We start from the raw sequence: 12,242 nt of genomic DNA, 5'->3' as shown, positions 1-12,242 counted from the left end.
GCTGCTCACCGGGTGCTGCCAGGTGGGGGGGGAAATCCCTGCTGCCCCCTATTGCCCCACACTGCACAGAGGGCTCTGCCACGAGCTCCCTGACCCCCGCCTCCCTGACCAGCCCCTCCATGGGTGCCCCACCCAGGCCAGCTCTAGCCCTTTAAGAAAAAAAAAGCCAAGAAAAGCCCCACACTCACCACTCCTGCAGTGGCACTGGGGCTTTGGGGGCTCATGCAGAGCCGCCCACATGCCACAGGGCAATGCAGGGCAGCAGAAATCACCCCCGCTGTCAGAAGCAGTAAATCCTGGGGCTTTTTCTTTCTTTTTTTTTCTTAAAGGGCTGGAGCTGGCCCATGCGGGGCACCCCAGGGGGGTTGGGGGAGTGAGGGAGGATTGGGGGGCTCGTGCTGAGCTCCCCAGGCAGCCTGGTGCAGTGGGAGAGCAGCAGGGATTGCCCCCTGCCTGGCAGCACCCAGTGAGTCGGGGGTTTTTTGTTTTTGTTTTTTTTTATAAGTGCCAGGAGCTGGGGCAGCCATTGCTGGGCTGGGAGAATGGGCGGGGGATGGGCCCAGCCTGGCTGATTCAGAGAGCTGGCCAAATCGAATCAGAACAGTGATTCAAATCACCGAATCAAATCACTGTCCCCTGAATTGACCGAATCTGAATCCGAAGCGAATACTAGCTGTTTCACACAGGCCTAGTAAGCAACTCACAGTTGTGACTCCTAGTTAGGCTCCCACTCGCCAGCCCTCAAGTGGCAACTCACAGCTGCACAGGTCAGGGACAGTCAGGGAAGGTTTTTAGCCTGAACGTGCAACAGCTCTAAACTCAAACTAACACCAATCAATATTTGAGAAGCTTAAGTGAAGTATGTATCAAAGTCCTTACAGACATCACTAATACGTCTTAGAAATTGTTACTAGCAAGTGGGTGACTTTACAACTGCCAATTGGTCACTTTTAAAAACTATTTATTAATCATTTATTGACTTTTTATAGATGTTGGTTAAATGCACATTCAGTATCCCGCATTCATGTTTTACAGAGTCTCAGAAAATAGATCAAATGGAAACAGCTTATTGCATTATCAGTCAGCAACATATTTTGGTGGTGGTACAGATTGGTCTGGCTTGGGTCCAAGGTGGGTGGTACTAGAAACCAGTCGCTGCTGCTCCTGCTCCTTCCTACTGCCCAGCTGTGGTGCAGCATGGGAGAGCTCCCCATTGCCCAGCTGCAGAGCAGTGACATGCAGCACAGCATGAGCAAAGCCGTCACTGCTGAAAGACACTGAAGCCCCAGGTCTTCAAGCCAGATGCAGTGGCTCTGTGGGCCAGATAGTGCCCGCAGGCCATGGGTTGCTGACACCTGCTCTGTTGCAGGGATTAGTTCTGTGTCTGATACTACAGACTACAGATGTCATGGGCTATATTCTCAGGAGGTGCAAATTCTTCTTTGTCATGTCTCCATGTTTTGCTTCTCCTGACAAACACATTGGCCAGTTGTGTAGAAGCCCCATGATTTTATCAGAAAGTTGCACTGGCCGAGACTCACTTTCAATCTGTTCAGGCTCCACCATGTACGTCATTTGTAGTTGGAGCTGGATGCTAACTCCTAACTGGGGGTAATTCCTCTCCAGCTCCATTCAACAGCTTTGTTGCTTAGTTTCTCCCATTCTTTTTGCCAGAGGGTGGTTATAGCTGATTCTGGTGATGTGGTCAACAGTATGGTAGCGGACAAAAAGTTCATTTGTCCAAATTAGTGTAGGTAGATTGACTTTAATTGAGTTTTGTTGATTTGTCCAAGATGAGGATCTGATCCCTATACTCTCACTGCATGTGAAATCCGTGTTGCTTACAAGTAACTACAGGAGACTTCAATATACTTGAAACTCTAAATATAGGGAGCCAAACTATGGATAAAGAATCCGTATCTGAATTGGCGGATCCAAGCATTTAGGATGTCATTCAGAGCTCCCTCTAGGATTGGTTTAAGAAGCAGAATGTTTCCATACTTGCCATAGTGGTAATCTTTGTAAATTATATATCAATTGCCATAGTCATCTTTGCAAATTATGTATCAATTAATCCCAATATAATAAAGAAATATAAAAAGCATCTTACTGATTATTAAAAGACTGGGTCTATTGACTAGCTATAATATTATTTTCCTATATTTAGGTAACAGAAACATTAAAACTGTGAACATCTCTCCATTTACCCACAATGCCCTACTAGCATATATAAATGCCAAGATGGGGAAGTAGTTAGTGTCTGCTACTGAACACCCAACTGCACAAGATGATGGAATAATTGGCTCCTTAAACAATTATTTATAGTATGTACCAAAAAAGCTGCATTATTAATAGATTTTACCTTAAATGACAAATGCTGGAGGTTTCCCACTGCCAGAATTAAACTGTCCTTCGAAATTCTAGTAATTATATATGACAATTTATTAAATCAAATAGTGTTGCATCCAACAGAGGGAGTTCTATATTAGACTTCATCTTGACAAATAAAGGAGTATTAATCACAGGATTAAAAATTTCTGGTTGCTTAGGTACAAAGGTCACATATGTTATGTACAAAGTCGGTAGAATCTAAACAAGTAATACAGATACTTGATGCCTTAGAAGGACCAATTTCACAAAGAAATTATAAGCGAAATCACCAGGGAGAAAGAATTTAAACAGAAGGATACGACAGATAACAAGGAGACTATCAAATAATATTTCAGTAGAGGTTCAAAAAGCCAAAATCCTATAATCAAGTTAAAAAAACAAAGAAAGGTTCAAAACCAAGTTGGTCATAGAGGGTTAGTGGAAGTAGCTATAAAAATTATATAGTACACATACATACACCCACATATATGAAACAAAAAGGGGGATGCTGACAGCAGTGTATATAAATGAGAAGATAGACATGGTAGAGCATTAATAAAGGAAGCAAAAGGACACTAAAACAAATGTATGACCATCATAGTTAAAGACAATAAGGAGGTATTAAGTTTGAGAACAAAAGGAATCTTAACTATGCAGTTTTCCATTACTAGATGAAAATGGTAAAATAGCCAATAATTAATGCAGAAAAGGTTGAAATGTTCAATAAATATTTCTGTTCTGTACTTTGGAAAAAGCTAGATGATATAGTCATATTACAGGATGATGATGAAAGGCTTTCCACTCCCAACAGTATCTGAGAGGAATGTAAAACATCAGCTACAGTAGTCAGATATTTTAATACTATCAGGTGCTTAAAAAGCGGACTGAAAAGCTCTTTGGGTCATTAATGTTAATATTCAATAAATCTTGGAACACTAGGGAATTTCCAAGGGACTGGAAGAAAGCTCATGTTGTGCCAATATTTAAAAAAGGGTAAACAGGATGATTGCTTAATTACGGGTCTGTCAGCTTGACATTGATTCCTGGCAAAATAATGGAACAACTGATATATGACCCTATTAATTAGGAATTAAAGGAGGGTAATATAATTAATACCAATCAACATGAGTTCATGGAAAATATATCATGTCAAACTAACTTGGTATCTTTTTTTATAAGATGACAAGTTTGATTGATAAAGGTAATACTATTGAAGCGATTAAATTTTTGTAAGGCATTGCATTTGTTAATACCTAACTTTTGGATTAAGAAACCAGAATGATACCAAATCAACATGATGCACTGTTCAGTGTATTAAAAACAGTGTGTCTGATACACATTTGCTGTTACATTTTGAAAAGTAAGTCATCATCAAGCATTTCTACTGAGATTCAGCAAGGACTGATCACTGGTCTTATGCTTTTAACTTTTTCATCAGTGAGCAGTAATATCTTTTCTGATAAAAGCGCAAAGATGAAACAAGGATGAGGGATCCATAAATAATGAAGAAGCTAGGTCACTAATACAAAGCAATCTGGATTGCTTGGTAGTCTGAGTTCAAGAAAATAGCAAATGAAAGGTCAGGCATTTAGAAACAAATAATATAGGCCACCCTTCCAGAATGTGGGAACCCATGCCTATAAAAGATTTGGGGCTCATGTTGGACAAACCAGCTGAACCTAAGTTTCAAGTATGATTCTGTAATCAAACAGGCTAATGAAATTCTTGCATATGCGAGCAGGGGATCTTCAAATAGGAGCAGGGAGATGGCATCATCTCTGTATTTAGCATTCAAGAGGTCACTACGGGAATGCAGGATGCAGTTCTAGCGTCTAGACTTCATGCAGAATGTTAAAAAATTGAAAAAGTTTCAGAGAAGAGGCACAATAAGGGCCAGAGGGTCGAAAAACCTATCTTTCAGTGAAAGACTCAAGAAGCTCAATCTGTTTATTTTAGAAAAAAGAAGGCTAATGAGTGGCTTGGTCACAGTAGAGAAATTAACTAGATGGTGGATAGATATTTGATAATAGAGGGCTACTCAGTCTAAAATGCAAAGGACTAATAAGATAGAATGGCTGAAAGTTGAAGTTAAATAAATTCAGTCTACAAATAAGATACAGATGTTTAACTATGAGAATAATTACCCAGGTGAATGACTGATGTGTGATCATGGTGGATTCCCCATTACTAGAAATTTCAAAAACAGGATTGGATTTTCTTTAAAAGATGTATTCTAGATGAACCATACTATTGGACTTGAAGCAGGAATTAAATCAGGGAAATGGATTGTCTTTGTTATGCAGGAGGTCAGACAGTAGTCTCCTCTCACCTTAAAACCTAGGAATCAAAGAATATGTCTTTGCCTGCTGAGTTTGGAAGGACCATTTCGAAGACTGAGATTCAGTCTCCATAACCCCTTTTGTTCCTGAGCACGTTAACAATGCAGAAAGTGGCCGTTTTATGGTACTTCCTGTCACATGAACCCTGTCCACTAGGAACTGAATTGAGTCATTTCAGACAGTCTAAGCAGTTATAAACTCAATCTAACCTCAAATAAACAAGGTTGTCCTTTCCATAACCTCAGGCACTTCTGGCTAATAGCAACATAACAGACACCAAACGTTCCAATTATTTTCTGGGCAGGAGATGCAAAAATAATTTAGCCATTAGTCACTGGATTTAGAAAGAAATACATATTCAAATACTTTTGGTCACTAACATTTTATATCTGATTAGAACCATTTACCTAGAAAGACGAGGCTTGCATTTCACCAACAAGCTTTTGAATAATTCAGTTTTATGAGAAGAGGTATGCTTAAATGTTCAAAGTAATGCATTAAATGATACACTCAGGTACACTGTTTTGATTGTACATAAATATGTAGACAAGTCTCTGCATCTAGCCTGAAAGGTCAAATCAGCTAGCAGGCCAAAGCTTCTTAGGAAAAATTAAGAGTTTCTTGTTTAGAACAGAGCAGTACAAGTATTGAAATCACCCAAGTAATTTCTGTATATCAGTATGGCTTAATTACAACACTAGACAGCACTCTACTTGGACATCCTGTGGCCACTCCATACATGATATCTCCAAGCCTGGAAGTGGTATGCATATTGATAAGCTTCGCATCTCCAGTTTGGGAAGAAACATACTCAGAGTGGGTATGATATACCTCAATACAGCACTACTGGGCTTAGTATTTAAGTGATATAGATAGGGACCTACTGAATTCACAGTGCACAGCAGCTCCTTTAATCTTGCAGGTGCCCCTGCACACTGCTCCCCCATTGCTGATTGGCTGAGGGGCCCTGGTGGCCCTGCTGCATATTGTTGACTGACCAGGAAGCAAAAATGGTAGTATTTTTATTTGAAACTGCAGTTTTCACCTCCCTGCCCATTAGAAGTGAGTGGCAAGGCTCCTCTGCCAATCAGCGGTGGGGACATGCATGGGAACCTGTAAGTTTAAAGGAGCTGCCATACAGTCCACTTTCGCCATGAATTTGGTAGATACCTAGATATAGAAGTACCCTTCAGAACCTAAATCCTACCATTAAGTTACACAAGTGATTTTGAAAATGTTACCTGGTAAGTAACAGGTAATTTACCCCCTAATCTGCATTAAAATAGGCTAATGAGCATTAAAGCCCATGTGTAGATGCACCCTCTGTGGTGGACAAAAATGACAGCCATTCTTCCAATGACAATATCTCTCACTAAGCCCAAGGTCTCTAGGGGTTTTCCCTTTACTTCTAGTAAAGTGATAGGAGATCTTGAAAAAGCTGAAGCTTAGTAGCAATTAGAGGCAAGCTGACAGTTGTTTATTTCAATGCTTTTCCCAAAGGCTGGGTTCTCTAGTGTATCAATGCTCTTTTTTTCCAGGCAACATAAGAATGAGTGAAGGACTTGCTGGAGGGTTCAGTGTGATGATCTCCTACTTCATAGCAGAAGTGTTAACAATTGAGCTATATTGATGACACAATATTTTACAGAGTGTTGCAGACTCAATTAACTGAGTCTGCTGAAGTGTGGTAATTACCATGCTCCAGCAGCATCCCGCATCTTATGTATCAGCATCCTCGCACTTAAAAATGGCAGCAGGGCTGCTTAAACTAAAGCTTGTAGAATGAGCTTTAGCTCAAGTGCCTCCACCACCATTTTTAAGTGCAGGGATTCTGATACATGAGCCGCTGTGATGCTTAAATTAGAACAGCTCTTAGAGCCTCTCTAGTTAAAGCACCACCCCCAGAGTATGTGTAAAAGTACCCTGCAGGTACTACATTTTATGCGCATTAGCAAAAGTGCATTCATGAATGTGCCCAGAGCCTGCACATTATGTAGAATAGTGGGTACAATGGGAAAACAAATTCTTTTCCTTAGGTTCTGCCATTGGCCCTCCAAGTTCATTACTTTCCCTTAAACGTTTAAAAAATATGGTTGTAAAAATTTCCTTTTACATCTCGTACTCATTCCATGCCTTAATTTGCTTTCTCCCTTCTCCTCATTGTGCACCCAGATCTGGTTCCAAAACCAGCGAGCAAAGTGGAGGAAACATGAAAAATTTGGCAATTTTGGTGGACTCCAGCATCTAACAGAAGTCAATTTCATTCCTGCTCCAAAGTCAGAAATTTCAGTGAGTACTGAGGCCATTTGTAGAGGACCTGAGAGAGAGAATCACCCTCTTCCATATCATTCCCTTCCCAGGTAATACCCAAGGAAAGGAAAGAAAAGGAAGCATCACTGTGATTCAAACAGAATCACAAAACATGTCCCATTGTGTAATAGAACACCTTTTTTATTTATAGAAGTATATTTTGCCATTCTTCCAGAAATTAGATCAATTCTGTGGACATGTGATGAGATGTTTCTGTATGGAAAGATTTGTTTCTTTGTCATTTCCTCCAAAGTCTTTCCCTCCAAAACTGTGCGCTGGACTAACTGGTCCCTCCAACTGTACCTTAGCTGGACAGAGGAACAGTAAAGACAAACATCATTATCTGTTTCTATTGCCATGGCACCCAGGAGTCCTAGTCATGGATCAGAACTCCATTGTGCTAGGCAATATACAAACACAGAACAAGACAGCAGTTCCTGCCTGAAGAGATTACAAGCTAAATATACAAGAAGATACAACAGGTGGATACAAAGAGTAAGACAAGGGAGTACAGGGAAACAACACTAGAAAGAGTAATAGGAAACAGGCCACTGACAGCTTAATGATCATCAGCTTTTTTGAAAATATCACAGCAAAGGAAAGTTTTTAGGTGAACTGGGAAAATGTGGTAGCTTTGCTTATGTTTACAGGAGCTTCTCCCATGTATAAATGGCAAGATGAGAGAAAGCACACAAATACTACCATATGTTTTCATATAAAACATGCACTTTTCCCCCAGAAATCAGCCCCCTAAAACTGGGGTGCATGTATTAAGCAGGGAAGCTGATTTTCTGCCCAGGGTAGAAGCACCCTGCTTTGATGTCTGCCCTACAGTGCATCAGCTATGGCATTACTATTTAGGCAACTAAGGGAGTCAGTTGACATTGTGCCTTCTTGTTCTTCATTCCAGAGGTATTAGCAATCATTTCTCCTTTTTTAAGAGTCGTGATGTTCCATAAGCTAACCTTTCTTAGGACAGTGTTGCTGTCTGCTAAAAACAAGGCATATATTATATTCTAAGGTGTGGTATATGCAAGAAAATATGGTATTTTAAATACTTATTGACAGGTGAGCAATTGAGGCCGGCACAGGGAAAGGAGGCAGGAGTGTGGATATGAGAGAAAGAGAAAATACTCTATTTTAGCCACAATGAGCTCAAACTAGTTATCCACAATGCACTATCAGAGAGAGAGCAAGATTTTACTTTGGATAAAGGAGGTAGGCTTAGTGTTGAGAAGAAAATCTGTGAGATGTCAGCATAAAAGGCAATTTAACTTGTATTTAAGGATCAGCTTATCCATAAATAAATTGTTGAGAGAGAAGAGAAGGAGCCCTATCAGACTGCCAGTGAAAGATGGAGTGGAGTGGGAGGATGAAGTAGGTCCACCAAATCACAGGCTGAAAGAATGATTATGAGGTAGGAGGTGTCATAGAAACCAAGGAGAAGGACAAGACTCCAAAAAGAAGAAAAGTATCACTGATGGTGTCAGAGGCAGCTGATAAGTGGAGGAGAAGGTGTAAGGAGCACTGGTTATAAACTTTAGCTAGGAAAAGGTCATCCAAGAGTTTGATTAGAGAATTTTCAGTGGGGTACATAGAACAGAAGCTGGATTTGAGAAGGCCTAGGAGGAGGAATCCTAGAAAGACACTGTAAAGAGGGTGTTCCAAAAAGATAACAGGGTAAGGGGAATAGGAATTGATTTCCTCCCCTTGAGGACTGAATATGCTGTTTCAGTGGGACTCAAGGTTTTCATGTCAGTTCATAGATTTCATAGACACTAGGGCTGGAAGGGACCTCGGAAGATCATCAAGTCCAGTCCCCTGCCCAAGGGGCAGGAAGCCAGCTGGGGTCATAGGATCCCAGTAAGATAAGCATCCAACTTTCTCTTGAAGAGGTTCAATGTAGGAACTTGAACCATCTCCGATGGCAGGCTGTTCCAGACCTTGGGGGCTCGGAAAGTAAAGAAATTCTTTCTTATGTCCAGCCTGAATTCGTCTTGCAGTAGTTTATAACCGTTCAACCTCGTCTTCCCTTGGGGAACAAAAGTTCCCCCAGATCCTGGTGGTCACCCCTGATAAACTTATAGGTGGCCATCAGATCACCCCTGAGCCTGCACTTTTCCAGGCTAAAGAGACCTGTAGCTCTCAGCCTGTCATCATAAGGTCTGTTTTCCTGACCTCTGATCATGCGCATGGCTCTTCTCTGGACTCTCTCAAGCTTCTCCACGTCCTTTTTGAACTGTGGAGCCCAAAACTGGATGCAGTACTCCAGCTGCAGCCTCACAAGGCCAAGTACAATGGGAGAATAACATCCTGAGATTTGCTTGAGAAGCATCTATGGATGCAAGCCCGCATTTTGGTCGCTTTACTAGCCGCAGCATCGCATTGCAGGCTCATGTTCAACTTGTGGTCAATAATGACCCCCAAGTCTCTTTCTTCCATAGTGCTAGCCAGCGTAGCACTGCCGAGCCTATAAGGATGCTACAGGTTTTTCCTCCCAAGGTGGAGAACCTTGCAGTTCACTGGCACGTTGAAGCTTGAGCAGTCATTTAAGTAGAAGTTAGTAGAACCATATTTGAGGAAAGGACTAGCTGCATAACTTGGTTTTGGCAATCACCATATCATATTTCTTGGGACACTCATTGTCTCCCTATTATATCCAAACCTGTTAAACTGGCTTGTTCTTTTTGCCTTAATATTGTATCCTTCCTAAGGCTGAAATGGATAGTTATCCAGGCTGGATCATGGTATCACTCTCCTTCAGAAGTCTGTCAATGACTAGCACAAGAGGTTTGGAGGTTTGTTTCAGTCCCTGAGTGACTGCTTGTCACACTGTTTTAAGGAGCCTGTTTAGAAGTACTCTCTGAAACTTAGCTTTTTATTTCTTAACACTGGGGAAATTCATAAGGCAAGTCCCTGGCTGCTCATAAATTATATCTAACTCAAGATCTGCACTGATTTTTCTAAAATGTCTCTTCTGTTTTTTCCCTTCTAACAGGGTTCCAGCCTGATGCCCAGAAATCTTCCCAGCACAGGACCTCCCCTTGGGTATTACTCAGCAGTTCCAGGACTTGTGACATCAGCCTGGTTGCCCAATGCATTTTCTTTCACTTCCCTGCAAATGGACCCTCAACTCTTCCCTAAACCATATTTGCTCATTGACTACTTTCCTCAATGTCTCATCCTTCCTACCCATAAGATGGAATGGAGCAGAATTTGTGCCAGTTCCACATAGAAGAGGAGGAGGAAGAGAAAGAGAAGACATGGAAGACTCTAGGAGCACCCTTTGGTTGTCCTGACAAATAATATTTGTGGGCAGATGAGGTTCTCTTTAGAACAAGCCTACCCAGACTTTGAGTCTGAGGTCTGATGTCAGTTTGGTATAGTAATAATACCATAGCAGAAAGCCAAACCCCCACTAACTCCAAAGAGCACCACTCAGCCATGGAAAGAGTTCATTAATCATCCTTATAAACTGCCTACACTATTGAAACAATCTGACTTTCCAAAAGGGATAATGCACTGAATAGTCCTGCTGAAGAACTGAGACTTTACTTCATCCTGAGAGAGACACTAGGTGATCTTATTGCAATAAGAATGAACATTAAGACTATAGCAAATAACTGGTGTCTAACCAAGGTGGCCTACCTGATCAAATACAGGTCTCTTTCCTCGCATATATTGCATTGTTCCTGGTTCACTGGATGTGGACAAAGAGAGAATGTAGGTCAAAAAGCAAACTTAACTTTTAAGGAACTTTGGTTTCTGAAAAGTAAGTGGTCTTGGCTTGCTTGTTGTATTTGGCCTGGAATAAAGGGGAACAGGTACCACTTGTGTTTGAGTATAACAGTCTAAGAAAAATATCTGCATTGAGTACAATATTTGGTATTACAACCTCTGGTCGCAAGAAAATACTTTAGATACTTCATTAGATGCTTCATTCTGAGCATCTCTTTTTGACCTAAATTAAGGAAGTACTAAAACCCCACCAAAAACAAAAACAGATGAGCCAATCGAATTAATCTACTAGACACAAGTTACGTCTACACATTGCCCATATGGCAATGCCATTACTGCACCATATACGTGTTGCACTATTTTTAGCAGCTACTTTGCCGTAGTGGCACGATATAAGAAGAGAGCGCGCCACTATGGCAAAGTAGCTGCTGGTCACGTTTAGACACCTGTGGATGCTATATCGCCATAGTGCATCTCTATGGAGATGTAGTCATGTAGATGTGCCCATAATAGGATGACTTAATCCCAGTTAACTGCAGATCAAGAACAGGGTGGGCTTAATTGGTTATGAAATGTCTGTTTGCCTTATTATTTACATAATATTACCCTACTCCAAAACACGTCATTTTCTCCTTCTTATTAGAATTACAATACCACTTCCACCGACATTAGTGGCAAGAGGTGTTGGATTGTGGGTGAGATTTTGGACTTTCTTAAGCGCCTGTCAAACTGATATGTAATGCCATCTTCATCAATTATCTACACTGTCAGTATTGCACCCTAAAGTAATCTTTAGGGTGTCACTGGCCACAAACTGGTGACCTGTCTCCTAGAGGCATCACTTATAGAAGCAGACACAAGTTAACATTATTCAAAAGTAATGGGAGCTGTTGCCAGGTAATCTGTAGTAGTGGTAGCACCCTTGTGAGCATGTAGGGGTAGGTTGATTATCCTAAAAAGGCTGCATATTTAAAAATGCCTCTGGACAGACAGACATTGCCTGTATTTCAGATTTCTTGTGGCCACTGCCTAGTACCCATATACTAGATCATGCTGGAGTGGTAGTACCTGCTGTCTGCTACCTAGATTTGCCCCATGTACTGAGACTTATGCTGGGATCTATAAACCATTGGCCAACACCTTGGCCAGAGCATCAAAACCATGTCCATCAGCAGTGTAGTTTTATTCCTCTCTCATCAGGACTGAACTGCATTTCTCCAAATCAAATAAATTCAATAAATAAACGAGATATGCCTGGTCCCTTCCTGACACCAGGGGTCTCTTGCAAGTAACGCTTGCAGGTCAATGACTCGTTCTCCTTTCATCTGCAAACCAGGAGACCTGCCAGCTATTATCTGCTTTCTGGCATCACCTAGGAGGAGATAATTAGTCACAAATGGGATCTAACTCCCTTAATATTGCACCCTAGGAAATGTTCCGCAGGATCACGTCAGTTTCACAAAATCTTCTGATGAAAACCTGGTA

The 12,242-nt window shown here is 41.2% G+C and overlaps 1 protein-coding gene across 2 annotated transcripts in view; it reads left to right on the top strand.

Annotated features, from left to right (window-relative positions):
- ISX (intestine specific homeobox) overlaps positions 1-12,001 on the top strand; it is a 53,212-nt gene extending 41,211 nt beyond the window's left edge. The window contains exons 4-5 of one of the 2 annotated variants that reach the window (XM_019515314.1): positions 6,882-6,998; positions 10,018-12,001. In XM_019515314.1, the coding sequence (XP_019370859.1) occupies positions 6,882-6,998; positions 10,018-10,254 (354 nt within the window). In that variant the 3' untranslated portion in view covers positions 10,255-12,001. The remainder of the gene's footprint in view (positions 1-6,881; positions 6,999-10,017) is intronic. The other variant, XM_019515315.1, reaches the window with a different exon arrangement.
- Positions 12,002-12,242: the final 241 nt, after the last annotated feature.

This window comes from Gavialis gangeticus, unplaced genomic scaffold (genome assembly GCF_001723915.1).
Source record: "Gavialis gangeticus isolate Ggan-Ray unplaced genomic scaffold, GavGan_comp1, whole genome shotgun sequence".
NCBI lineage: Eukaryota > Metazoa > Chordata > Crocodylia > Gavialidae > Gavialis > Gavialis gangeticus.
This window is presented reverse-complemented; position numbering and strand designations above follow the sequence as displayed.